The sequence below is a fragment of the Pomacea canaliculata genome, linkage group LG8 (genome assembly GCF_003073045.1).
Source record: "Pomacea canaliculata isolate SZHN2017 linkage group LG8, ASM307304v1, whole genome shotgun sequence".
NCBI lineage: Eukaryota > Metazoa > Mollusca > Gastropoda > Architaenioglossa > Ampullariidae > Pomacea > Pomacea canaliculata.
In genome coordinates, this window is record NC_037597.1 from 20,336,451 (window position 1) to 20,362,960 (window position 26,510).

The following is a 26,510-nucleotide window of genomic DNA, read 5'->3' on the forward strand; positions in this document are numbered from 1 at the left end:
CTTATACTGGTATTAGTGAAATTAGTTTACATTGTGTAACCGAGTGGTGAGGGCGATCAAACTCCAAATCTCTTCTCCCTATTCAAGTACACTGTCTCGGCATGCAGTGACTTCTCACTTCCAAAACTCAAAACACAATCCCCTCTCAACAATTAAGCCTCCCTCCTCTCACCTTTTGCCTCTCTCTTCCCCAATCTCTCATAGCTGACTCCCTCTCCCTCTCCAGTCACACCTCTCTTTTTTTAAAAAAACATCTAAAGGCACGCATTCAGGAAACGTCCATCATTCACACCCTTTCATTCGCACGTGCTCAGTCCTAGTACTCTATAGGTCCCTGACAGAAGGCCATGACCAGACAAGGGAAGGACACCACCATATTACAAACAACTGACAAGATGAATGCTTTCGTCCGAAACATTTCGTTGTGGACGCAGAAGATACGCCAAGAAAATATTTTTGATATGTTTCCGTGCTTGTGTAAGTGCAAAGCTGACAACTTGAATCTTGATCAGGTGAAGAATGTAATTATTGCCCATCTAAGCGGACTGCAAGAAAGGTTTCAGCATTATTTCGCTGAAATTGATGTGACTAAATACGATTGGATTCGTAATCCATTTCTGGCTGATCCTAGCACAAGCGGGTTGTCCACGCAAGAAGAAGAGCAGCTCATCGACCTTTCGAGTGACCAATCCCTGAAAATGGTCTTCCAAACAACACCAGTGCCAACATTCTGGATTAGCATCAACGATGAATATCCTCTCCTTTCTGAGAAAGCAATGAAAGTTCTTCTGCCATTTTCAACTTCATATATGTGTGAGCAAGGATTTTCAGCATTGGCAGCACTGAAGTCTCAATACAGAAATCGTGTGGACGCAGAGGCTGAGCTGCGAATAGCAGTGGGTACGAACATCGCACACAGGTTCGCTTCTCTATGCAACAGCAAGCAGGCTCAACCTTCTCATTAATCAAAGTGAGTGTCCAATAAAATAATATTTATTAGCACCACAGAATTTGCTTTAGTAAAATTCATTAACAGTTATACTTCTTGCAGATACGAACTTTGTTCTTCCGTTGTTGATTTCCTCGACGCGGCGTTCGAGGTTAGCTAAGGCTCATCCACCCCCCGCTCTTCCACCGACCTAGCTGGCTAAGGGGGTCGCGGACGTACCGGTGTTCGTCAGGGGGGTCGCCACATGTAAAAGGTTGAGAACCGCTGCTGTAGGGGCTCTGACTATCGCCACTCTGCGATCGATCAAAATTGACACTCAAGATAAAAGCGACCTTGGTGTAAAAATGACATCTTGTTTCGGTGTCACTATGGCAACGAATTTGCCGGAACTCTTGTTGACTCGGTTCGCACGCGCCGGCTGGACGTGAAGTCCAAATCCACGGACACGTGACTCACAAAGAATCTGATGTTACAGGGTATGTTCGCGCGGACACACACACGTGCAAGCTCGCATACACAATCCTACACTTACATTACAGCCGTTGTAAGTGCACAAGGGTAGTGTAAAATAAAGAAACGACAGACAGGCAGGCAGGAGGTGTCTGATAACGAGAACAGCACCATGTGACAAGTGGGCGTGGCCTGCTCCAGCCTGTACTTACGAATGTCAACTGTACCGTGTTCTGTAAATAAGAAGGCGAGAATTCCTCACACGGGTTAACAACAACAACAGCTTTTGATGGTGATCCTGTCTGTGCTCATGTTACACTTTCTGTCCAGGTGTCGCCAGTGTAGCACTTGCAGCTACTTTATTTTTTTCCTTTTCCGTGTGAACCGCGCAGATTTACACCAAATGACAGGCAACCGCCACGTGCTCCCGCATCACGCGAGGTTCTCCGTGAAAATATAAACAGCCATGAGGACCGCGGTAAACAGATTATTACCATAAACAACTTGGCAGATTTTTTTTTATTTATTATTATCATCAAGTCTTACTTCAAGGTCTGGTCTGTTCACGGTCACATTAAATGTGGCGGAGAAGAAAAACATGTTTGAGTGTGGGCGCCAGGTAAACACCGCCACAGAGTTGCAGCGTTTGTGGTGAGTAGGCAGCATGAACACGAGAAATACGGACAACACTGTCCTTGAGAGCCTGACCACAGGGTTACTGAGGTCATGGCTAAGTTCGCGAGTTCACGGGGTCAACCAAGGTCCTTCAGGATGAAAGGACTGGGCAGGCATGGCCGTGGTGCGTACAGACACTGATGATGGTGCTAAGGTGTGTCGCCGAACCAGAACATAGGAAACTGGGGTCACGGAAGTTCGCTGAACCAGGATATAGCCTCGATCGTGTTTACAAGTTCTTGCACCCTAAGCCGTGCAACAAACAGCTCTGTCTTCGGTGTCCCAGTCCCTTCTCCGTGCGCACATGCCAGAGAGAGAGAGAATGAAAAAACAAAAAATGGATAGAGATGTGGTGATGGAAGAAAGGCAACCTGTGCGTCAGACGGTAGGTCTCAGGTGATATGAAATGATTTTTTACATGGTAAACCGTTTTGCATCAGGCAGTAATCTTATGGTGGATAGATTACATCTTGATAAGCGTATTCACGACCACACTATTAGGTAAGCATGAATGATAATCAGATAAAACACAAGGCTGCTCAGTGTGGTGTGTTCTACGCGTTCCGGCATGGCAAACTGTATCTTCTTGTCATCGCCGGGCTTTCAAACGTAAATAATAATAAAGTCGGCGTAGTACACAAGTCAGGCGTCGAAGGCCGAGCGAGAGGTGGGATATGATGAAATGACTGGTCTGTGGTAAAACCCAGCGTATGATGCCCAACTGCGCCGCTATCTCGATCATTATGACACAAGTTGACGTGGTGTCGGATCGATGACCGCTCGTCTGTCCATCAGTCTGACACAAGCGGGGCTCGCCCCACACGGCCTTGATCGCTGACCTGACAATGACGTCACACTCCACCACGGAAGTCGCCGCTGCTCGGACACTTGTGATAACAGCCCTCGACTGCTCTAAACAGACGTCACGACATCGCTAGCGACGTCACCGGCATCCCGTGTTCCGCCAAGATATAAGCGATGGATAAACAGAATTAAACACCATTACATCCCGTTTGCTTTCCTGAAGGGAACTTCTGCGATAGTTTTAAATATATGCACGCCAAACACAACTTTCTGGATTGTCTAGGTCGTCTGTATCTGAGGGGTCTATGAAATCGGATGACAAAAACAATGACACAACACCCGAATTTTAAAATATATTGTAGATTCTTTTATCGTTCGAGGAAATGGCATTAACAGTTTGTCTGGATGTCAGCAAAATAAACTTTGTGAAATGTGATCATAGAAGGCTGACAATTTTTTTCTAATAGTTTTTAATTGAACCAAGGACTGGTTCCGGAACTTACAAATGTCTGTGTTAAAATAAATAAATAAAAAATGGAGATTATGTAAATTAGGGCAAGCCCATGACAACAGATAAAGGTCACTGACCGCATGTCATGTTGAAGAACAAAACCTTGCTAACCGCACGTGACAGCAACGGGTAACCTCCACAATCCACGCACAGCCGTCACGAATCTCCAGTCACGCCGAGGGTGACTGCCGCCATCTGCTGCCGACGCACTTTTCCCTTCGACCTCCTTACAAAGTGGAGACAAGTCCGCGCGGGGTCAGCGAAGGCAGCTGGGTGTCAGAGGGGGACAGAGTACTCGAGACTGTGGACCACTACACGTCCTCGCATGCTGGTATCGCGCACAGATCGCGTTGACAAGCGCACAGCCCTGCCCACTGCCCGACTTTCCGTTGCTCCACTTCGACAGCGAAGTGTCGTCTGCTCGCCGAGCGTCCGGACATGCGCACAGGGCCTGGCATCGCGCGGCGGCTCGCGACAAGACGGCGCGTGTGCGGATCTGTGGCAAGTCTCTTTTCCTTCAACCTAGCCGGCGACTTTCGACATGTGCGGTACGGTCTGTTATGTTTCTGTTGGAAATACAAAACACAGGCTTGCCCTATGTTACATCCTCAGTAGATCAATCCTTTTCCGGTCCCCCCCAAACGCCCACACGCGTCCACGCCCACCTGAAGATAGGTACCCGAAGATAACCACCCGACCTTGTTTCCTCCCACTGCACTCAGTGTCTGGCCAGTCAAGGCCGACCAACTTGCTGGGAGGTGTGGCGGGGTTTTCCTTGCCGGTGATTCACTTCGTTTCCCCGATGGCTGCGGTTGGCCCGCTCCAGTGCCACCATCCGCGAGATGATGAATCGCGAGTCATTTCCCTCAACTCAACAACCTGCTTACTCAACGTGTATCTACTCCTTCTCCCTCTGTATGTGTGTGAGAGGGAGATCTTCATTAATGTTTTGTTGTTATTGTTTTGGGGTTTGTTTTTACACAATACGATAAATTGATAAACTATTGTTTACTTACTAAGTGTATTTTAGGTTTAGGTTCAAATATTTCAGCGATTATTGCCTGAACTGCTTTATGAGATCGTTCTAAACCGTCCAAGACATGCTGGAAATGTCTACCCCCCTCGGCAAAGGAAAGATCTGACAAACAACATGTACATCTGCTATTGCGCAAACTTCAACGGCGTTCACAACAACAACACAATCGTCATCGTCTCACGACAGGGATAGTCCTTGGCGTCGTCTCAAGGCGTCTGCGTGCTCTCCCCTACCTACCCCCACCCTCTCTCTCGCCGTGAGCATGCGCGTACACATCCATAGACAAGAAGCACGGAGAAAGCAAATAACTGTTTTCAACCTGCACCTGAAGACCGCAGCCACGAGAGGCCCATCCTAACGTAGCACACTTCACCGTCGACCTCATAGCATTATCTCTCGAGCCATGACCCCGACCCCTCCTTAAACTTCGCTTCCTTGTAATCCTCCCTCCAACCTCCTTTTTTCCCCCTACAGGTCCGAAGTCGACCAGGAAACAGCCAAAGTCGTCTGGCGAATGCTGCACGATGTTATTTACCACCTTCCCCTCCACCCCAAGCCACTCATTAGATTACCCAAGCGGCGAGGCTGGCGTTTTTTCATCAGGTGAAGCTGGGTTGCAGTTGGCTGGAAGTTCCGGGACGAAAACGAGCCTTGTTTGCTTCTCACAAGCGATCATCTTTGGGAAAAAAAAAATGCTACCCACAAAATTGTCTATCGATGCTCTGACCGATCTCATTTCTGTCTGGATTCAAGACCGAGAAAGGACCTCAACGCTCAACATGCCTCGCAACTCTTTACAGCGTCAGACAAGACAACTCTTCACAGCGTCAGACATGACAACTCTTTACAGCGTCAGACGAGACAACTCTTCACAACATAAGTCAAGACAACTCTTTACAGCGTCAAACACCAGCTGAACACCACCTGTGAACGTGAAACTAGTCCCACAGGATATGGCTGCAGCCGAAAAGGAGGGGAGGAGGCAGTGAGGAGACGGGGGGGGGGAGGGGGAGACGGGGAGTGTCCGGGGGAGGGGGAGACGGGGAGTGTCAAGGCGTGAGATGCTCGTGGCAGCAGTCAGCAGCACAGCAGTATCACGTCCTTTGGAGGTTAAAATAAGCCGACAATACTCCAGCAGGGGCCTTAATCCTCACGGCAAGTAAGCTGACCACAGACGGCATGTGCACCGCTTTAACCTCGCTAATCCATCGGCATGCGAGGTTGGGAGGGTAGGGGGCAGACGAAGGAAGAGATGCTGCTGTAAAGGAACGAGCGACCAGAAGGGTTAAGAGGAGATGAGAAGAGAGAGTAGCAGCGCGATCAACCTGTCGCACGGCAGGTGACTGAGGACAGGAGGCTGGCAGTCGCCAGTGTCTCCTCCTCCTCCAAGTGTGCATCTTGTCAACACACACACAACTGTCCGTATTCCCGGCCACCGCTTTGCTAGACGAGCAAACAAGTGCTTTGATGTCGTTCCATTTTTTTTCCGCCTCGTTTTGAGAGGGCGGCACATCCGACTGGCCTGGTCGAGCCCGCGGACACCACAGCGCGTGTGACCCCTGCACTCTCACTGCAGCACAGAAAACGACCCCACCTTCAGCGTTCAAAGCCCCCACTGCGCGTTTTATTTTCAATCCAGAAAGAAGCAAATGTTCACGATGGCAGAAAAAAAATGTGTGTGGAAAAGTCACATGTAGGCAGGTAGAGACAGGAGGAGAAGAGATGGAGGGTCTGTAACTTGAAGAAGACTGACACTAGTTCAATGGGGAGCTACTTTTAGTGGATGGTTCAAACACAAAGCCACTACAATATGTACCCACCACACTGACTTAACCACAATGACCTAAACACACTAAGAAAGAAAAACAATTTTCTTTGAATGCAGATGTTGAAGCTCGGTTAAAGTGAGTACACTACATACATCACACTCTTCAGACCCTGAAGCCAAGTCTGACTCTGGAATCCTGTTCACCCCACCCCACCGTTGCATACCCGACTCCTATTCCTCTTCTTGGAAAAAAAAAAAACATATTAAAGGCAGCGTGCTGCACGCAACGATTCCCACAAATAATGAGAGGGGAAGAAGGAAAAGAAAGAAGAAGGTTACAAGAAATCTGTCACGGAAGGGGCGCGGGATGGGCTTTCCCATTGGCCGCCGAGTCGCAGCTTGACGCCCGCACGATCGGAACTTTCCGTACACAGTCGAGTGTTTTCGGCGAAACCGGAGAAGACTCGTATCTCTCGTTACTCAAAGGTAACAGAAATCATCCACGTTAGGACGTTATCGACCAAGACTTTCCTCGCCTACCGACGAAACCAGCGGTGGATATACCCCGCCCACTGCCGCACTCTCGTCAGCGAAAGGCGATCCCATCGCAGAATCCCAAGCCCTCGACACGATTCGCGTAACATGATGTCATGCAATTTGACTCCATGTGACCCTGGCGTGACCTGGTGTGTGACAACAACCACTGCACTGACTCTCACCATCAGTAAGTCATCAATAATGACTTCAGGGAAAATAACCGGAGCGGCACAACAAAGAAAACGAAAGTCAGGCTCCGACATCATCTACCTGTCCAGGTAGGTCCCGTTTCGCTGGTATCTGCGGCAGGTGGACAAGTCCACGTCAAGGAACGTGCGGACACTATGGCGTCACCGGCTTCGCCTGCTGGGCACCGCAAAAGGTCACGGCGTTGTGCCACTGACCCACATACCTAGTCTCCCTCGACAATCACGTTTAAAGATGGAGTGGGCTCTCAGCTGGTCTTCTTGAGAGGGCACTTCGAGGATGACGAAATGGACAATAAAAAAAACAACAAAGAGAAAGAAAAGTCGTGGACTTGTGACCCCCGAGGTCAGCACAATAGGCGTGGGCCCAATGTTGTGTTGTGGGTTGCAAGCACGCAAAGCTGCCGGAAACTTGAACAGTGCGCAGTTCAAAAGCGATGCTAAAGGTCACCAACCGTGCGTGACAGCTCCGAGTCGCACACTGACACAGTAACACCATGGTAACGTGCAGAGACGACTGCTACTCCTGGACACAAAGAACACGAACAACAAAATAAAAAGACAGCTGCTACTTCTGGACACTAAAAGAAGAGAGATAAAAGGCTTCACGGATCAGTGACATTCCTACTATTCCTCCCAACCCCTTCTCCTCTTCGCCCCGGAGTAAAAAGGGGGTACAGACACCAATACACATGCATCTTCAGACATGGACATCTACTCCCACACCCCTTCACGCCCCTAACCACCAATACCCTTATAATTCAATTTAAAAAAATCTTTAATGACATTGTCCTCACAAGTACCGAAGAATATGCGACGATTAACGAACGAGACCCTGTCAGAAATCGTGACAAATATATAAAACAGTATTTTTATTTTAATTATTTACCAATTACACCGTTTATAAAAACGTTGGTGAGACTGTGTTTCTGTAAATGCCGCAGACTGCAAGCTGCAGGTGCCCAGCATCTCCGTACGATGTCGAGCGCGACGCGAGGGCCGTAAGTCCTATCGACGCCAACGTGTCACGACAGCGGTCTCCGCGGACGTCAGACTTTCCAACAGCCGTGTGACGCTGTCAGGCACCAGCCTTGAAATCGATCTTGTCGTTTTTTGACGTCACCCGTGCCCTAGTTCTCGGAAGGAAAACACTACTGACGTGATGAGACAGACGTTAATAAAGCGGTCAACTAGCAAGGTGGGCGTGGGAGAGGGTGGGGTGGGGGCGAGTAGTGCGGCCACTTCACACTCACTGCAGCCAGACGTCATCGAACCCTCTCGGAAAGTAGAACACTCGGTCGTAGTAAAGATAAACACATGCAATACCCGCCTCCCCAACCCTGGTTATGGCTACTTGGACACCCCTAACTCACCCGGTCTTTCTCTTGCGGGTGTTCCTGGATTAGAGGGCGACAATGGAGTAAACATCAGTTCACATTATAGGACATTGTCGCAAAGAGATGCAGATAAACATCAACAATGTGTCATGGCCAAAATAAGGTGTTACTGACTTGGCAGCTCATTTGAAGTAGATATAAAACTATTTACCAAGTTGAGTTTTTAAAAAGTATCAAAAAGGAACTGAACCCCATTTTGACACCGGTTGTCATAACGGCAAAATGTACTGTTGAGAAAGATTGTAGAGACCCAAACACTTGCATCACCTAATTATACTTATGGTATACTTTGTATCCGGTGCCAAACGGACATGTTTTAAAATTACAAAACTTGTGAAGTTGGCAAGAGTTTCGTCCATTCTAGAATGTGGCTGTGGGAGTTGCGGACACATTGCACTGTTATGACTATGAAGAAAACAAACAAACAAACAAACAAACAAACAAACAAACAAACAAAAAAAAAAAAAAAATGAACAACACACAAAACTAAACAAGTCCCGTTGATACAAGCATGTTGAGTTGTTGTTGGGAGGTCAGAGGTACATATTAGGCGGATCAATAATATTCTTTGTCACTATAATAATATCTGGATAAGCACGTGTGAGCACATGCAATCGCTTTTATTCTTTGGCATCCCCCCAACTCTCTCTCTCTCACATACACACAGGATAGAGAGTCAAGATACAGACTGACAAACACACGAGTACACAGATACACAAACGCAAGGGCGGATTGTGAAATCCCGAGACGCGCTAGTCTTTCTTGTCTCCGCTCTTTCACCACATCCCCAGCAACATCCTGCTTTCGATCACTGTCGCAAATTAAATAACCTCAACCTTTGGCAATATTCCCCTTTCCCCTTCCACCCACCGCCCTGCCCGCAGCTCAAGGTTCGGCCACTAAGTGCAGAGACACACAGTCGAACAGTGCGGACAGGTGCACAGTCCAGTGGTGCTTGTTGGCATGAGGTGAGACATGTACAATGTAGACACATGTCCACAGTCCGGTGAGCACGGTGAGCAGGGAACGTGACCACCACGGCTGCTGACAGCAGCTACGTCATGGCGACAGAGGGCGTTGCAGGAGGCAGGCAGGTCCACGTGAGGACGGGCTGCACGTGCCCTCATCTCTCGGCACGTGCAGGTAACACCTGCTGGCACCATGGCGGCTTTTGTAAGCAGAATCACACATCAATCGTCTGCTTCCACAGTCTCATGCCTCCTGCAGGAAAATTACACAGACACACACAGGGTCCACCTGCACACTGCTCGAACACACACAGATTATAGGGTCGTGGGATTCCAAGAGTCGTGGGAGTGCACTCAGTGATGATAACTTATCAGGCCATGATTATCTTCAACAGGTTGTCGTACCCAATCGTCACACAGTCACCCCCCCCCCCCCCTATACACACCATCACCACCACCTGTAAGAAGGGGTCTTTGAGGTAGCCTGGTACAACAATAATACAAACACAAAACATCTTTATTAATCCTGTTCAAGAAATTGTTGATCTGCCAACGTTACCATTACATAATAATGAGATGTTACATGATACCTCAAGCATGACATTAAATATAAACATACATAACAAACAACCAGAAAAACCCGAGGACCCAGCAATGTGAGAACCTCCAGTCAAAGACGCGTCCTAGTCATCATTCGATTGTTTATGTGGATAGTCGCTCGTCAACCACGTGATGTCCTCATTATCTAATTTCTCGTGGCGGAGTCCAAACACCTTGCACCACGCTCAGCAGCTGACCTCTGACCTTGCGTATGCGACGCTGTCCTGTCTTTAGCGCCATCTTCCGAAACTATGTGATCGAATGTGATACTTGTTTATGATTGGGGGAGTTTTAAGCCGATGTCAGAAAGTGAGCCAGCCTCATGGCGAGCGAATCAGGTTTCACATCTTGAAACTGTGTGCCGAAGACCAGATCCGACCCCATAACCTCTGACCCTTGTTGAACTTGATGACAAGACCTATATCTGTTATGTTAGCGGGTGCCCTGTGGCGTCTCTGCTCCCATTGTCCACCAGGGTTTCCGATGTCACAGACCGGTCTACTCTAGCTGATGCTGATTGCTAGAGAACAGAGAGGACGAAGAATGAGAAAAACGTGGCGGTGCACTATTGTTACTTTCCTTTCCCAGAAAAATATTCGTTTATCTGACACGACACAATTTCAATGGACTATCTCAGGTGAAGATCAATGGTGTCAGCACCCAGCCAGGAGAAAAAGTGCATTTATACTTTCTTCTGCTTATCATCTTATCTTACATAATTGCATCTAAAGCTTCATCATCACGCGTCACTTTGTAGGTACAAACCAATCTAGACTACCCCCTCGGATTCAGAAGCCTGCCACCAAGGTCTGGCATGAAAGAAAGGCGCTGGTTCAACTTCGGGGTCAGAGGTCAGGGGACGAGTTTCGACTTCTACAAACCTCTGCTCATCTGCACCACCGACCCCTACTGGTGTCTGCATCCATACATCAGACTGCATCACCGACCCCTACTGGTGTCTGGATCCATACCTCAGACTGCATCACCGACCCCTATTCAAAATCCAACTCCCTCTGCCTGTCACGCCCGCCTCTCCCCCTCACCCATCCCTGTATCTGCGCGTGTCTGCATCGATGCACGTGCTGGGGCGCCGGTTGGCTGTCTGCTGGTGTCTCCGTGTGAAGACGCAATTTCCTGTTATGAAGACTTTCTAGCGGCCTGTAAGTGTACACGCATGCACTTGGGGCCCGTAACGAGCAAAGAGACCAGAAGTGTCCTTGATTTACGCAAAGACACAAAGTGGGCAAAGTAGCTAACTTCACCCCCCACCACCACCACCACACACACAGACACACCACCATCCTTTCCTCTGCGGCAGCAGGCATTCGTTTGGATTCACCATCCAAAAACTGCTGACGTTGTGGAACCTTGTACGGCCTCACCAACGGACCACTTAGGCGAGGGGCCAGGCGAACTCGCCGAGGGCAACAGTTGTGACGAGACACGCAGCAGGGCGGCAAACACTGGTAGCAACTTGTCTGGCCCCCACGTCTGGGCTGGCTCAAAAGCCAAGGGGATAAAAAAACCAACAATCGAAAAGGGCGGCAATAAATCGCCATTTTATGTTGCCTAACGTCTGACTTCAACGGCAACAACCCGCCTCTTGCGACAACGCCCGCCGCTCCGCAATGTCGCTCGTCACTCGGGCTTCTCCGTTCGCGGTGGGTTTTCGACGATAAGAACATATTAAAACTTAAATTTTAAAAAAGTAGAATGGTTTTATTCCAAAAAAAATATTTTTTAAGACATTTTGATGCACTGTACAAAAATTTTATCGACTTATTACAAGAGGCTTTCTCTTCAAAATGAAAAAAAGTCGGAGCTTGTCTTGTTTTATTAACAGTGATCAATAATTGTATTTATCACAATCACCTTCGAGGAAGAACTGAAGGTGTTCGAAAGCAAATAAGAGGCCGTGTGATAAAGTGAAACGACGATGAATTCTTTCAGCGGTTTGGATTCTTCTTTGTGTCCTGTATGTTTGTATGTTTGTCTTTTATTACTTTTTTATGCTATATACATTTATCGTTATTATTTCTTCAACAAACTGTTGTCACCAGAATTGTTGAAAAGAAACTAAACTTGGAAACGCTTCAAATGCTCATCGACTGACAATATTTTATTAAATTTGCGCCAACTTTGTTTTCACACATAATGTACTCGTGTATATATTAACCGGTATTTTGCAAACGAAGTTATACCGGTAAATCGTCTCCTCTGGTGGTCACCTCTAGGTAGTGGTCAGCGACGCCCCGTACCTTCCACGAAGCAGTGACAACCCGCTCACCTGAAGGAGACGTCACACAGCCAGCTTCCCAGCAGGTGCACCATCGTGACATCACATCTGATGCTCGACTGTGGCATCACACGGTTTAACGGCCACAGTTTAGCACTTTCACCGGCCTGATCTGTCTGGGTCAGCCGTACTTTGTGTCTTGACAACGTCAACGGCCGCGTCTGACGCGAGGTCACAACGGTCCTAAGCTACTTTGAGGGCCAGCTGCACGCTCTTTGATTAAATCTTCGCCGCCAGGCCGGGCTGAGCAGCTGCAGGGGGTGGGGTGGCGGCACCCCGATAATTACCGCTGCCTACCCTCGACCCGCAGATAAACCCTACGACCTTGTTGCGCACCGTGTCCCCTACGGCGTCAGCCGCTTGTCGATGCACTTAAATGAAGGTCTCACTGCGCAGGGTCTGACTCTGAGACCCCAATTCCTGCTGTTCCCAGGCTCGAAGGATGGGTTAAAACAAGGAGTAAAAACCAAAAGACGTCAAACCAGCTGTCAGGGCCTGCTGATGCTAGACCGGCCTGATGATCCCCTAATGCCAAAAAAAAAAAAAGAAAAAAAACAGTTGACAACAATTAAAAAAATAAAGCGTGGAGAGGCCAGAAGTTGGCAGGACTCTGAGGGAGAGGGGCGGGGACAATTATTGGGGTTAAATTGTATAACGATGTGCAAGTGCTCGGGGGTGGGAAGACTTTAAAAAGGCTTTTGACAGGGTCTGCTACGAGGGGCTATGGCACGTGATACGAAAATTCGACATGAAAGAAGGTTTCGTCCAAGTCATCGAAGCGCAGTTCCAATCCTGCTGTAAGGATGTGAAACGTGGATCCTGCTTGCCTACAGAAGAATCCAGTCATTGGAGAACAAGTGTCAGAGGAGGCTGCTCCGGATCTTGTGCCGAGAACATAACCAATGGCAATGAAACACGGTTGCCACACTTCTAAGACACCAGGAACCTCTACTTGAAACAGTGCTAGGTACCAATCAAGGGACGAATGAATGGAGAAGAGTGGAGAAGGGGAGAATTATTACGGGTTTATTACGTGACGACAGGTGCGGGGGAAAGGTGGGAGAGGGATTGTGCAACTCAGCATAAAGCATGAAGAGCTCGACTTCACAAGTAAGAAAAAAAAGGTGTATGTGGGTGGAGTTGGCAGACGATTAATCTGTCGCCAGTCAAGGGTTCTAGCAAAAATGCTTACGCAGAAAATTAAAACAAACAAAACTCCCAAACCATCGTCTCCTGCAGCCACAGATAGAGCAGGGAGTTGGTGGCGGGGGCGGACTGCAAGTTAGCTTGATAAATTGGACTGATCCACAACGAGGCTCCATGGTCCACACGTGTTTGTTGGTGTCGGGGACTGAAGACTGGGGCAAAGGGTGAGGATGGTCCTGCACAGGTAATCTGGTGTGAGTGGCTAATCAATGCATTGCTTACAGCTTCCATGTTCAGCTTGGAACAACAAAAGATTACTATGATTATCATCATCATCATCATCATCATTATCATACACACGCCTGGAAACGCTGACCTAGCCCCAGGCAGAACGAGAGGGATTTTGAGGGTCCGGGCAGCACGCGACCCACCAGTCGATCTGCACAACCGCATGGGCGTGGCAACATGGCGACCGCGAGCTTCTCCACGTTCGCAACATGCAATCGACAATAAACCCCTGGCTCTGTGTGTGTGTGTGAGAATTATGTTGGTTTGGTCAAGCATCTGTCTCCTAGCTAACATCATGCGCGGAAAGGAGATACAAACGTTCATGCAAACCAACCCAGACGATCTGGCGGGTAGTGCAGGTAGTAACATAACTCAAGCATTACATCTAATGCTGGTGTCTGGTTAATGCACACAGCGCCCCCATCCAACAATGCGCGACGACTAACGGCAAAGAACAACTTTTGGCAATAACTCAAACTCCTTTCAGCCATTCACAGCGACGGGGACAGACGAAATGTCGAAACACTGGCTTTTGAAGAGGCCACCAGAGGCCGGGTGTACAATCGCACTAATTGTGCGCACGGCCCCAGGATGTCTGTGCATCGTCTCCGTGATGTCTGATTTGCAGCCGGTCGGACAGGAAGTAGATGGCTGCTGCTGAGGTTGCTGTTTACGGTCCTTAGCTACAGCACCCCAACCTTCCCCACGACACACACACAAATAAGCGCAAGATGGCCGCCTGATCACGTGGGCAGGAAGGCCAGACAATGGAGACGTGGTCTTCATCAGTGACAAAGACTCATACACAGCACAACTTGTATTACTGGACTGCTGGCAGACGATTTATTCAGTTAACTACTAAAACGAGGCCAGATGTGTACAAAGCTTCCGGTTTATTCACATTCATTGTTAAGGCTCGCCGAGACTAACAGCGGAGAAGTTCACAAGAGGCTAATCGTTGGTCATGGCAGACAGACAGCAGTCCACCTATACACGTCCGTGTACACAGAGTTATATCAACTCCGCGGACTCTCTCGTCGTCCTTATCCGTGACGTCCGTGAAGTTCTCGAATGTACGATTATATTTGTCGCCAATGTGGACCGATTCTAGCAGGGATTGTGAAGAAGAAGGTGGAAGCAGGGAGGGAATGGGTGTTTAACAACAACTAAGGGTATATGACGGCCTTGCAAACAGGTGCCACACGCAGAGAAAAAACAGCGTGCCCGAGAAAGATCCGAACCCAGGACAGCTAATCCTCACTACACTGGCGAAAAGCGCTATCGTTGCGTCAACGGACCAGAAAAGAAATCTGCCTACAGGCTGGCTGTAGACCTCCTAGGTTTGCGAGTGCCGATATATACAGCTTCGCTTCGACAGCTACCTCCGAGGTTTCTGTACCTCCTGTTTATAGCCAAGGCCACAGGAGCGCATGCTATCGATTGTTGGAAGTACGATGCTCTGGCCATTTCATTATTTAACCGGAGAAATACCAGATGACCTCCCCACCCCCACTCTTCTTCGTCACTCCTTCCAACCCCCAAAAACCCAAACAAGAAAAAAAAATCCGTCCCTCGTGAACGGATCTACACGAAGCGCACGTGCATACCCTATATCCGTCAGGAATTCAGTTCGCAGCTTACCGCACCTAGCACACAACCTTCTCTGGCACCAAGTCAGCTCGGAGATTCACGCACATCTTTGGGATTCCATCGTCCCCCTCCACCCTCTCAGAAATATCGACAAGCATTTAACCCTACGATAACCTGTGGTTAGCTGAGCATGTAGGTAGTCAAACATTTTTTTAAAAAGCTTTAGAGACAAAAGAAGTGGTTAAGATTTCCATTTCTGTCACTGCAATGCGATCTGTCTACCAGCAACAGTCGCATTAGAGTTCTAAAACTTTGGCAAATTAGCCACAGGGTGTGCATCCTTTATGCCCTGCACCAACGCTGGGACACGTGACCTGCACCACGCCGCCTGTCAGCAGGCCAAATAGTCTTAGGAGGTTCCGTGCACAGCTTCAGAGCCAAAGATCCCGGTTCGACCATCTACCCTCCCGTCTTCCCACCCTCTCCCATCTACCTGCCTTAGCAGTGTTAGCAGATGGGTTCCATCTTTCCTGGATCGCTTCCATCTACCCGGCTAACCAACTTTCAGTTCCCAGTAGGCGTGGGACCTTCACCCTGCCCCGTAGCCACTGTCCATCAAACCAAGCACATGCCGCGCCTCTGTCACGAGAAGACTACACCCCATGTACACCCATGGCTGGAGGTGGTGCTACCCCAGAATCTTCGTATTCTGCTGCCAAGCTGCTTAACACACCGCTGCACACAACACGTACCCTATAAACCCGAGCCTACAAGTCATTACAGCAAATACAACTGTGCTTCATGCACCCAGGGAAAAACCCACATTTGTCTGAGATCACGTGATGTTTTGGGGTGGGGGATGGAAGCAATGGGGTAGCATAAAGCGTCAGAAGCCGCACGAGAGACCGTCAACACTACTGCCCTGTTCAGGCCTGACCACAACGAGGCTGGTATCTAGCCAATCTAGGTATCATCTAGGTATTTGATCCCAGGAAGTCGGTGTGTGTCTTTGTCCTTTTTTTTCTTCATCTGTAGCGACCTTCACGTAACGATACTGAGATACGTCACGTGACCCAGGGCTTGCTACGATCGAAGGACAACCTGCCGAGCGACACAACTGTTTCGCATCCTCGTTCTCTGCATGTGAAGTCTTATGCATATCTAACTTCAAATCCATTGATGATGATGATGATGATGATGATGATGAGGAGGAGGAGGAGGATCACACGTTATGCACGCTCATGGTCAGGACAGGGTCACATGCGATCTGCTGTGCGACACCCTCGTGTTCAGATGCAACGATTAGCGATCAAAGACAGGTTTCCACTCCACCCACCAACTCCTGTTCTCCCGCCTCCACCCCGTTCACACATTGCAGTCCCGGTCGTTCACCTCAAACCATCCCCACCTGCCGGCACCAAACCTTCCTCCCTCGACTTCGGCGCTACTGATGACGGTTGCGGTGAAAAGTATTCAGGCGTGAAGTAACGGTCCTCCTGACCCCCAGCCTGGTGGCTGATCGAAAGTCGCTGATCCCGTTATCAGCTTTATCGCGCGCGTGCACGTGCGTTCCACAATAAGCTGCAGAAGCTGCATCGTCACGATTCCACTCTTTAGTCGGTAACTGCTCACCCGTCCGGCCCCGTCTGTCCTGATGTAACGGTCAACGAGAGACTGCGCCGTCTACCCCTCATTGGTAAAGCATTTGTTGCAGCCTAACATTCCAGTTCTGGAGGAGCCCGTGCATTCCATTCTCCACATTCCCAGCGCGCAACCCGCTGTGTGGATTCGGTCTGCACACTCAGTGCTTGTATTCCCGTCTGCAGATTACGAGTTGGTGCAGTCTGTCCATTTCAGGCCGTTACTCAACTTTGTATATTCCATTCTTTACGAGTTTATAATTTATAATACTGTACATACATCATTAGATACACATGAGTCGTAGAGTATTTTCCGACCTGTACCCTTCAAACCCTGCGCATTCCGAAGTATACACCACGTGTCTGTGAATGGTGACTGTGTACCTGACACGTGAACGAGCTCAAATACTCTTCACAGCAACGACATCCACCCCACCTCCCACACCCACCCAATACATGGGGGGTGAGTTACCGTCGTTTTCCTTGCAGAGATGATCTCCCTTATTCTTGGTCTCGCCAGCACGACCCTGGCATCAGTGAGACTAGCATACGGCACTGCGCGCCTACAAACAAACAAACAAACAAACAAACAAACAAACAAACAAATTTCTCTCCATCTCCTACCCATTTTAAACGTCGTGAAGGTGATCAGCTGTGACACTGCAGTCTGCGCATTACTTCTAAACTTCACGGCCACCATGCCGGCCAGCCTGACAAACATGCTAACTAATAGAAAAGCCGGGGGCGTGGGTGGTGGGTAGGTTTCCTCGTCACTAGAAGGCGGCACCCCACCTCTCCACTGTACATGTTTTCAAAATCGATTGCCTTCCCCCCCCCCCAACCCCCATCACAGAAAAAACAACCGTGGGACATGGCATTTTTTACAAGCTCGGCCTAGTGTCGGGGCGGCCTCAAGAAGCGAATCTAGTTTCCCGATCCTTAACGAATAACTGGCAGCTACTGGCTTTAATGTTACTCTCCGGATTTCTTTCATCGAGTTTATTTTGCAGCCGGCACGAATTTCTGCCTCTCATTTGTTTTCGTAGAGAATCACTTCTACATTATTCTTTCCTTTTTTTTCTCTCTCTCATCCAAAAGGCGTGCACTCCGCCTAGAACTCGAGCTGCACATGCAAACAGTCGACTTGCATTAGGAGATTGCACAGGTAATATAACAGCCTACCTTTGACCTTTCAGGATGCCATTATGTCATCCCTGGCTTTCGTTTGCATCGTGTCTCCTGTCGATTGCCTCGTTACCTTCATGTCTATCGCTGATTTACGACTCGCTTAGCTCTTCTTTTAATGCGGGCGGAAAAAAGCGGAAAGGTGGGATGGGAGGACGGCGGAATAAAGATCACCTGTAGTCTGACCCACATCTACTGATACCCGCCTCGCCTTCTTCCTGAGAGATGAAGGGGGGAGTGTGAGTGGATGGAAAACTTCAGGTGTTCGTCTTCGAACTTCGTTCTGGTTTTAAAGCCGATTCTTTTCTCAATCACTGTTGGCCTGTATCAGACAACGATCTCATTGGCTCCCTTTGGCCTGTGGTGCTCCAAGGCAGAAAAAAAAAAAAACCCCGACCCCACCCCCAACAAAAACTAAACCAAAACAAAACAAGAAAATGAACCAACCCCCAAACAAAACAAAAAACAAAAACAAAAAACAAAAACCAAAAACAAAACAAACAAACCAACATAAACAAAAAACAAAACAAGAAAACGACTCAAACCCCCAAACAAAAATAAAACAAGCCCAAACAACAACAGATGAATCTACTATCAAGATGGCTCTCTCTCTCTCCATCTCCTACCCATCTTTAACTTCATCCACACGCATACTCCTAAGGTCTAGGATGAACTGTCGGGTGGTGTAGATATCGACAGGTGTGTCACCATAGTGGAGAGACACAAAGGTAGTTTAGTGTCTCGCCTGCAGGCTAAACGCGGGTAGAGGGCGACTTAGCAGGCGGACTGCCAGCTCACGGAATAGCACCAGCACCACTAGAAACACAACACAAACACAGACCGTTTGATCTTCATTCTTGGCGGCCATTTGCGGATCCAAAGACAGTCTGTTTATCACTTTACTACTTTCGGTGAAACGTACGCACGCGCGTGCACACTCACAACATACACATACACAACGCTAGCGTGCAATAAATCTACATTCTCCCACCGTCAACAGAATTCCCACCATTAAAAAAAAAACAATCAATTATGTGATCAGTTATCTGAGAGGCTGTTGTGTTTGTTCATGTCGCACCGGTGCGTGCACGTGCACTTTGCCAGGCTGCGCAGCCAGGCGGTATGAAGAAAGAAAGTTGCGCACGCAGGCGGCGCGCATCACACACACACACCGCGGGTGCGTGTATTGGAAGGGGGGGTGGTGGGTGGGGGAGGGGGAGGGGAGGAGAAGAGAAACTCCTCGCTTCATGTCGTGGGATGCATTTCCGTCGACCTTGGCAAAGATTGCCGGCGCTGTGAGCGCAGTCAGACACAATGTGGGGCCAGTGAACGGCCTGGTCGATGGCGAGCAGGCAGACAAACAACTGCAGGCAGCACGAATGACTGACTGCACGTCCCAGCTCGGCACGCACGCACACACAAATACATACAGACATTCACAAAAACGCACGCGCAGCGCACACACACGCGCGCGCACAGCGGGATAAGCATTCACATGTGCAAACGACAGACCGTGAAAATCGCTGAGTGGAAAATGAGACGATGGGTAGCGATTACCACTGATGGTAGGTAGGAATAGATAAACGAAACTTTACAGGTATATCTGCTATGACACAGTCAAAAGCTGACGTCACTACCGGCGACTGAGCTCTGCTCACCCACTCCATCTAACTTTATTGTGTTTGGAGCTGTGGTTAGTTTGAAGCACATGATCTTGTGATAACGATGTGAACATATTTAACATTTACAACTCCGCACTCCATCTCGCACATGACAGGACATCCACTTCGACTGGTGTAAACATAAAGTACAAACATAAAAGCCCGAGGCTAGCCCTAGAAAACCCACAAAACATCAATTCTCGTCCGTTCTGTCACCTTTTCAGGCAAAAGATTTACCCACATTTCCGTTGACTGGCGCATCGAGTGCAGCACACGACAGCTGCACCTTGCCGCCAGTTGTTGCTGCAGCAAGCCCGTACGGTAGCGCTTGGATAACCACCCACCAGAGTATGGTGGCCAGTGTTCACTTTATTAATTAGAAACTTCCGCTCTAACCAGGTCTGCCGCATATGACTTGCATTTGAAACACGTGACTCTAAAAACGGCCTTTCTATTTTTAGTAGAGATGCGAGCAGAAACCCTGCTGCGGATAATTATAACAGAGGATAAGACTATTATTAGTGAAGCAGAATCGGGTAACGATGATGTCATGAAATCTTTTAAAAAGAAATAATACAAAACAGACCATGATGAAATACAAAATTTTAAAAAACTCAGCGAAAGACTATTTAAAGAGATGACGCGGAGGAACTGTGAGTAGAAACCATGACTGGTGGGGTGGGGTAGGAGTTGAGACACCCGACCTGCAGCAGTCTCGGCTGGCGATGTGAGACCGCGAGAAAGAAAAATGGCGAGGACAGGGTAACATAGTCAGTACTCTAGCCTCAAATATCCGCTATTCACTTCCTCCCTCACACCATTCATCCCCCCACCTCACACACACACACAACCCTATGACACCTCCTCCTGTGTGTACTTACATATCCTTCTGGGTACGTTAACCCTCTGTACCCTCAGTCTACTGCGACCACGTTAACCCACCGTAAAACCACGTTAACCCACCGTAAAACCACGTTAACCCACTGTAAACTGCATGGTGTCAAGACGCAGTCTACCTACTGCACTATGCTTATAGACCTGTTTCTTTGAAACCGCATAAACTTTCTGAACTCGTGTGCTATTCAGAAGGTGCCTACCCCTGGTGGTAATTTTAAACTATGACATCATGAAAGGGAAGAAACCCCGACACCCAGCCTTGCACACGGTGTACCATCCAGACATGCCAGTGCCTCCGAGATGCGATCTGGATTATCACTGCACTAGCGGGGACACCCCACCCAACTGTCCCGTTAGGAGGCAGGGTACCTCTTCTCAAAGTCGGTAGATGACTGGGGTGGGAAATGGGGGTCGAGGACTACCGGTGGCCCAGCTTATCTCACGAGTGTCTGCTTGACACAAGTGGTGCAACTGAGTGAGCAGGGACCTGTAGTAGACCTCATGGGACTAACATGCTCACAGGTACAACAAACAACAGACTGCGTTCACAGCAGCGGCGGCTTGATAACACCATCAGTAAAAGCCACAGCGGCCAAGACGGTTAGAAATGACTTTCACACGCGCACATGGAGGTGGGCGCTCCATTGACCTGCACACATCCCACCTCGCGTGCAAGATATACACATAAACTTCAGGCTCTGCGCGCGCAAGTCCCAACGGACCTTTCCAAGCTGACAGTCGGTGGCTATAATCCCGACGTAAACATGTTTTTATCGTTTTATTTTTTGTGTTTATCGAAACTGTTTGTGGCTTGCCCGCCGCTTATGAGCACCTTCCATGAATAAAGACAAGAGTCTTCCTCTTTAGCATACAAAAGCAGTTTATTGTTCCTGCGAAGAAATGGAAAGAGAAGAAATATTTTACTCAAGCATGGCTAAAAATAAAAAGGTGGTGGTGGTTGTGGAGGAGGAGGAATTGGGGAGAAGGAGGAGGAGAGGGCAGCCACAAAATTACTCAAATAACCGTCAGGCGCTCCATTACCTTCAGAGGGCGCGACGGGCGCCGCACACACACACACACACGTACATGCAGACACGACATGCAAGCGCGCGCGCACGCTCTACATACGCGCTGAATGCTCTGCACAAACAGGCGCCGGCTTGCATGTGCACCTCCCCTCCAGTGTCGATACACAGCCTGCCAGTGCACTAAAGGGAAGGAATGGGCCTGGGGAAAAAAGGGAAATTTTTTTGAGGATGACACAACGGTCCCGCCGAGGTTGTCAACAATCTTAGGCAACCGGGGCCGGGACCTTCACCGAATCGCTGTAGTCCATCTGTGTAGGTTTATTTCCTTCTGTGACCTCAAAAAAAGCCACCATTGCTACGACATTTGACTCTTTCCCCAAACTTTCCACAGTTTTCAGGAAATTAGGAAGTATGCTGCAAGCCTCTGGGTGTTTTGCTGTCAACGGTATTAGCTTTATTTTTTTGGAGAGCCTCGGTGAGCATATGTAACACGTGACAGGGAGGAGCGATGGCGTGCTGTTACTCGGGAGTTCGAGGGAGTGCTCAGCTGTCGTGTGACACTGATGGTTGTAGTCCCACCTTTGGAAGACGGGTTTGGGTGCAGGAGCTCTTGCTCCTCGGAGAGGACATTGCCAACAGACGACAGCTGTGTAACGACTCCGTTGCGCTCTCGCTGTGGTAACTAAACTGTACCGACGGGAGGTATCCCATAATAATATTTTCTACAGCATCAGCATTGCAACATCTGTCCTGCCTGCATCAACCGACCTGTCCTAACCTTCACCACGGTGTCAAAAGATTTACAGCTATTTGGGAGGAGAGAGAGATAGCTCATGTACGAGATAACCCCTCGCGTCGTTGTCGAGATACAGACCTACAATCATCACCACGCGCAGGAGGAGGCCAAACTCGTGACGTCAAGGTTGTACACCGATATGCCTCGTTAGAATACGGTGGCAGCTCTCCCACTGGCTGCGACAGCCTTGACTAAGAAAATGCATGTACAGTGTATATGTTTTTCTGACGTGCGTCTGTGACCTCTTTCTGTGCATGGTGACCTATGCAGACTAAGATCTCGAGATTTGAGAACTGGGCGAACACTGGTGGTGGTGGTGGGGGTTGGGGGAGTTGTGGCATTCATCCAGATCTGGGGAAACACTATCTTGTACTTAATATAGTCATCTGTAACAACGTATCAATCCAGCTAACCCTCCCTGTCCATCTGCACAGCGGTACATCCCTGCAACAGTAACTCTGTAGAATCAACTTGTATTCTTATTACTGCAAACCCTAATAGGGGTGGGCCCCTCCACACAACACCTGCCCCGTTATACTTTTTTCAAATGCGCTAAATATAGCAAACTTTCATCGCCTTACACCCTGTCGCCGCAGTCAAGTCGCACAGATGTTTCTGTTGAACGCTAGACATAATAATCTGTCACTACTTTTATCGTGGAGGAACAGCATCGAGGGAAGGAGGAAAAAATGAATAGTTATTCTTGTCTTCTTGAGCGGTAGACGCCCCTGGTGCCTGCAGCAACTTATCTCGCGCTCGTGCTGCTGCACAGACATGATCATCAGCACGTGTCTGGCTTCGCCGAAGAACATTCTGGCTACAGGGATGAGGATGTAGCTCGTAATGAACTGTGCATTCATTCAGCAGCAAAGACTTCAGTGTGGTCCTACATCAGGAAACTCTCTTTACACAAACACAGCATCAACAGGGAAGGTGAGTGGCACATATTCGCGACGGCTAAAAAGAAAATGTTACAAAAATCATGGGACAATCAGAAGACAGAATATCTTCCCACCCATGTTTGACTGTCGAACACAGACAGCGCGGGAAAAAATTACTCTATGGATGAACAAGAATCTACGAAACATAAAATTACTGCAGATTCCTTAACGACAACATATCAGAGTAACAGAAGCAAAGATTCCAGACACATAAAACAATGAAGTAGTAAGAAAATCTGACACGATCTGAAAAGTGCAACCACAAAGAACAGTTTTGTCCCCGTTACATCCCCACCCCACCCTAAGGTCTTCCCTCCCCCACCCTGGAAAGAGCATGCCTTTCTAATCATATGATGTCCGCATACAGCATGCTTGTTTATGATTCCCTCAACATACAAGGTGGTAATACGCAGCGGCTACATGCCTGCGGAGACAAACAAGAACATTCGCAGTTAACGCCGCTAACCTCGCCCTTCCGCTCCCAAGAAACCTTTCCCCAGATGTGCGGCCACACGTCGTCTCTCGACTGAGTTGAAAGATCAAGGTTAGCAGGTGGTGGTGGTGGTGGTAGTGCTGGGGGCAAGTCGAGTTTCCGCTTCGGTAAGATAAGACTAAAGGTCGAAGGTATCGATTCCATACATTAATTTAAAAAAAATGTCATAGTTTCAAGTCCCGCAAACACACCTTTGCAGCGTTCAGCTGTCATTACCAAACAGCTACATACGGGCAACTGTCCACAAACTGATTCTAACAACCATCATGGTCACTGGCTTACCCGCGCTGTCCACACTGATGACGACATCTGGGGACAAAGGCGGCGCCGACATGATGCCCTCGCTCCTGGCGCTGTCTTCGGCCGAGTCCAGATGGTCGAAGCGAAAGTAGCACGTGCAGTCCACGTGGGTCTTCATGTCCTCCTCCGACCCCTCCACCCTGACCGCACGGTCACGGCGCACAGCACCGCAGCACCGAGAAAAGCTGCACGCCAGGCCAGCACCGTCTGCGGTCACAGCAAAGTTCACCGACCGCCGCACAGCACAGCAGTGTCGCACACAGTCGTTACGGCAGCGTTCACACAACCGACACTACTGCTGCACTGTGTGGCCGGGGTAGTCCCCGCAGGGTGTTACGTCTGCTTGCTCTTGCTGTCGCTGTTACTATGAGTAGTAGTAGTTGCCGATCAAGCTGTTGGTGGCTTGTCTCTACATTTTACACCGCGGGCAAAGCAAGAGCAGACGCGGCTCCGGGAATCGATCTGCTTGGCGAAGGTCGTCGACTTCGTCGGGGTGGCGACGAGAAAGGGATTGCCGCCCGAGCTGCGACAGCAACGACCTCCACCACCAGCTCCACGACCGCTCCAGTCCTACTCCCGACTCAGCGAGTTGCTTGCATCATTTGGTACGCACACCGCACGCTGGCACCAGTCTCGGCGAACCGGAAGCACTTGCAACTTTCGCTTTCAGCAGTGCACGTCACCCCATGCCTCAACCTGCCGTGCGGCCTGGCATGCCACGCGCTACCGTTGCAGCAAGCAGGGTGCGGCGGAAGGCTACAGTTCTGGCGGCAGTGTATCCAGGGAAGACTTTCACGGATGAAGAGGGTTATTCTTTAGTTTTCTTTATCACTTAGTCTGCAATAAATCCTCTAATCTTGGGGCAGACATTTTCACTGCGGCCTACAAAGACAAAAGAAGTTCATAGACTGTTTAAGGCTTATCTTTATCTTATGATCTTTGAACCCTTGGTGACGGGCGAGATGGTGTGCGTGTGTGTGTGAGAGAGAGAATGAGAAACGAAAGACTAAGCACAATTTCGGTCCACAAAAAGACGGGTTTGGACTCGTTTCTCACAAAGAAGTTCACCTGCTGTACAGTTCAAGTGAACATGGACGCGGCACCAAAGCACACGCACACACCTACACTGTCTTCTGTATCTTCACTGTCTCCCGGTGTCCATGTGTGTTACACGCCGCATGCAAATGAACCTGGGGGTCACGCGCGACTGTTTTCCCAACGGCACATATCGTAGGCGAAGGTCAAAACCATGGACACGTATTGTTCACAGGTTCACCGATCCCTCCTCTCTGTAGGGCACCCGCAGCTGACGATCGCCAGTGAACAGTGAGCGCCCATCGCGCGACGTCGGGAGCAGCTCACATGAACAGTCTGTCCCGCCCCGCGCCGATCGGTTGGCGTTCAGCCGGCTGCCCACATCGCACGACCAACTCTCGCCAGGACGAGAACATCGGAGGGCGATGTTTGGACCTGAACGTTCAGTCAGACCAGCTTCTAAAAGAAAGATACTGGGACAAGGGAGACCGCATTATCGGTGACACGCCTGGCGAAGAACTAGGACACACCAGGTCTTCTATAAGTTCAAGGGGTCAGAAGAATATCTGTCCACGGCCAGAACTAGTCGAAGACAATAGAACACAAAGTGGGGTGATGGTGGGGAGAACTGGCGTTTTGCGCCGAGCCAGCATCTAAGACTACATCACGGCAAGGCAGCCAGCCCTGTAAACACCTGCCAATGCAGAGAAAGAACAGATTGCCCGAGACGAGAGCTGAACCCAGGACAGGTAACCTTCACTGTATTTTGTGACGGGCTGGGAATGGAACGCAGTTCTATCTCTTTGTACAATGGAAGAAAAACTTAAATGGATTTTTCACTCCCGACTAATTAAACTTTAGCGTAAAACTTGTAGGAGAGAAAACGGTCAATTTATTCCACACACCTGTGCCAATAATAAATGTCAAACAACTGAGTATGCTTTGAGTCGTCAACCCTCATGACTCTCAGCCCTCACCGCTAGAAAAAAAAAAAACCCCCAAACATCCGAGTCCCTAGGCGCTGCACTTGTGTTCTCGGGTGTAAACGGGTCATCACACCACTTATCTCAACAAACGCAGTTCGTTAGGGCTTTGACTAGCAAATTGAATCCCGCACTTTATTAATAGCTTGCAGGGAAGAGCGGTTCAAGTGGGTAAACTGTCTTGTGATAAGTGAGCAATGTGCATAGAGTCACTGGCTTAGTCAAGCCACAGATGAACATTTGCACACAGCCACTTGCCGGCCTGACAGACAGACTGTCAACGTGCATAAAGGTCTCGTCTGACAAACTGTCCCCGATCTGTAAGTGATA

At 49.0% G+C, this 26,510-nt stretch overlaps 1 protein-coding gene and 1 long non-coding RNA gene across 2 annotated transcripts in view; one reads left to right on the forward strand and one right to left on the reverse strand.

The window, feature by feature from the left end:
* Window positions 1-24,430, reverse strand: part of LOC112570060 (ribosomal protein S6 kinase alpha-5-like) — a 41,006-nt gene extending 16,576 nt beyond the window's left edge. The window contains 1 exon segment of the mRNA XM_025248266.1: window positions 24,145-24,430. Coding sequence (XP_025104051.1) covers window positions 24,145-24,280 — 136 coding nt within the window. The 5' untranslated portion in view covers window positions 24,281-24,430.
* Window positions 8,813-13,871, forward strand: LOC112570061. The gene is made up of 2 exons (XR_003100582.1): window positions 8,813-11,562; window positions 12,136-13,871. It is a non-coding gene; the product is annotated as an uncharacterized LOC112570061 (long non-coding RNA).
* Window positions 24,431-26,510: the final 2,080 nt, after the last annotated feature.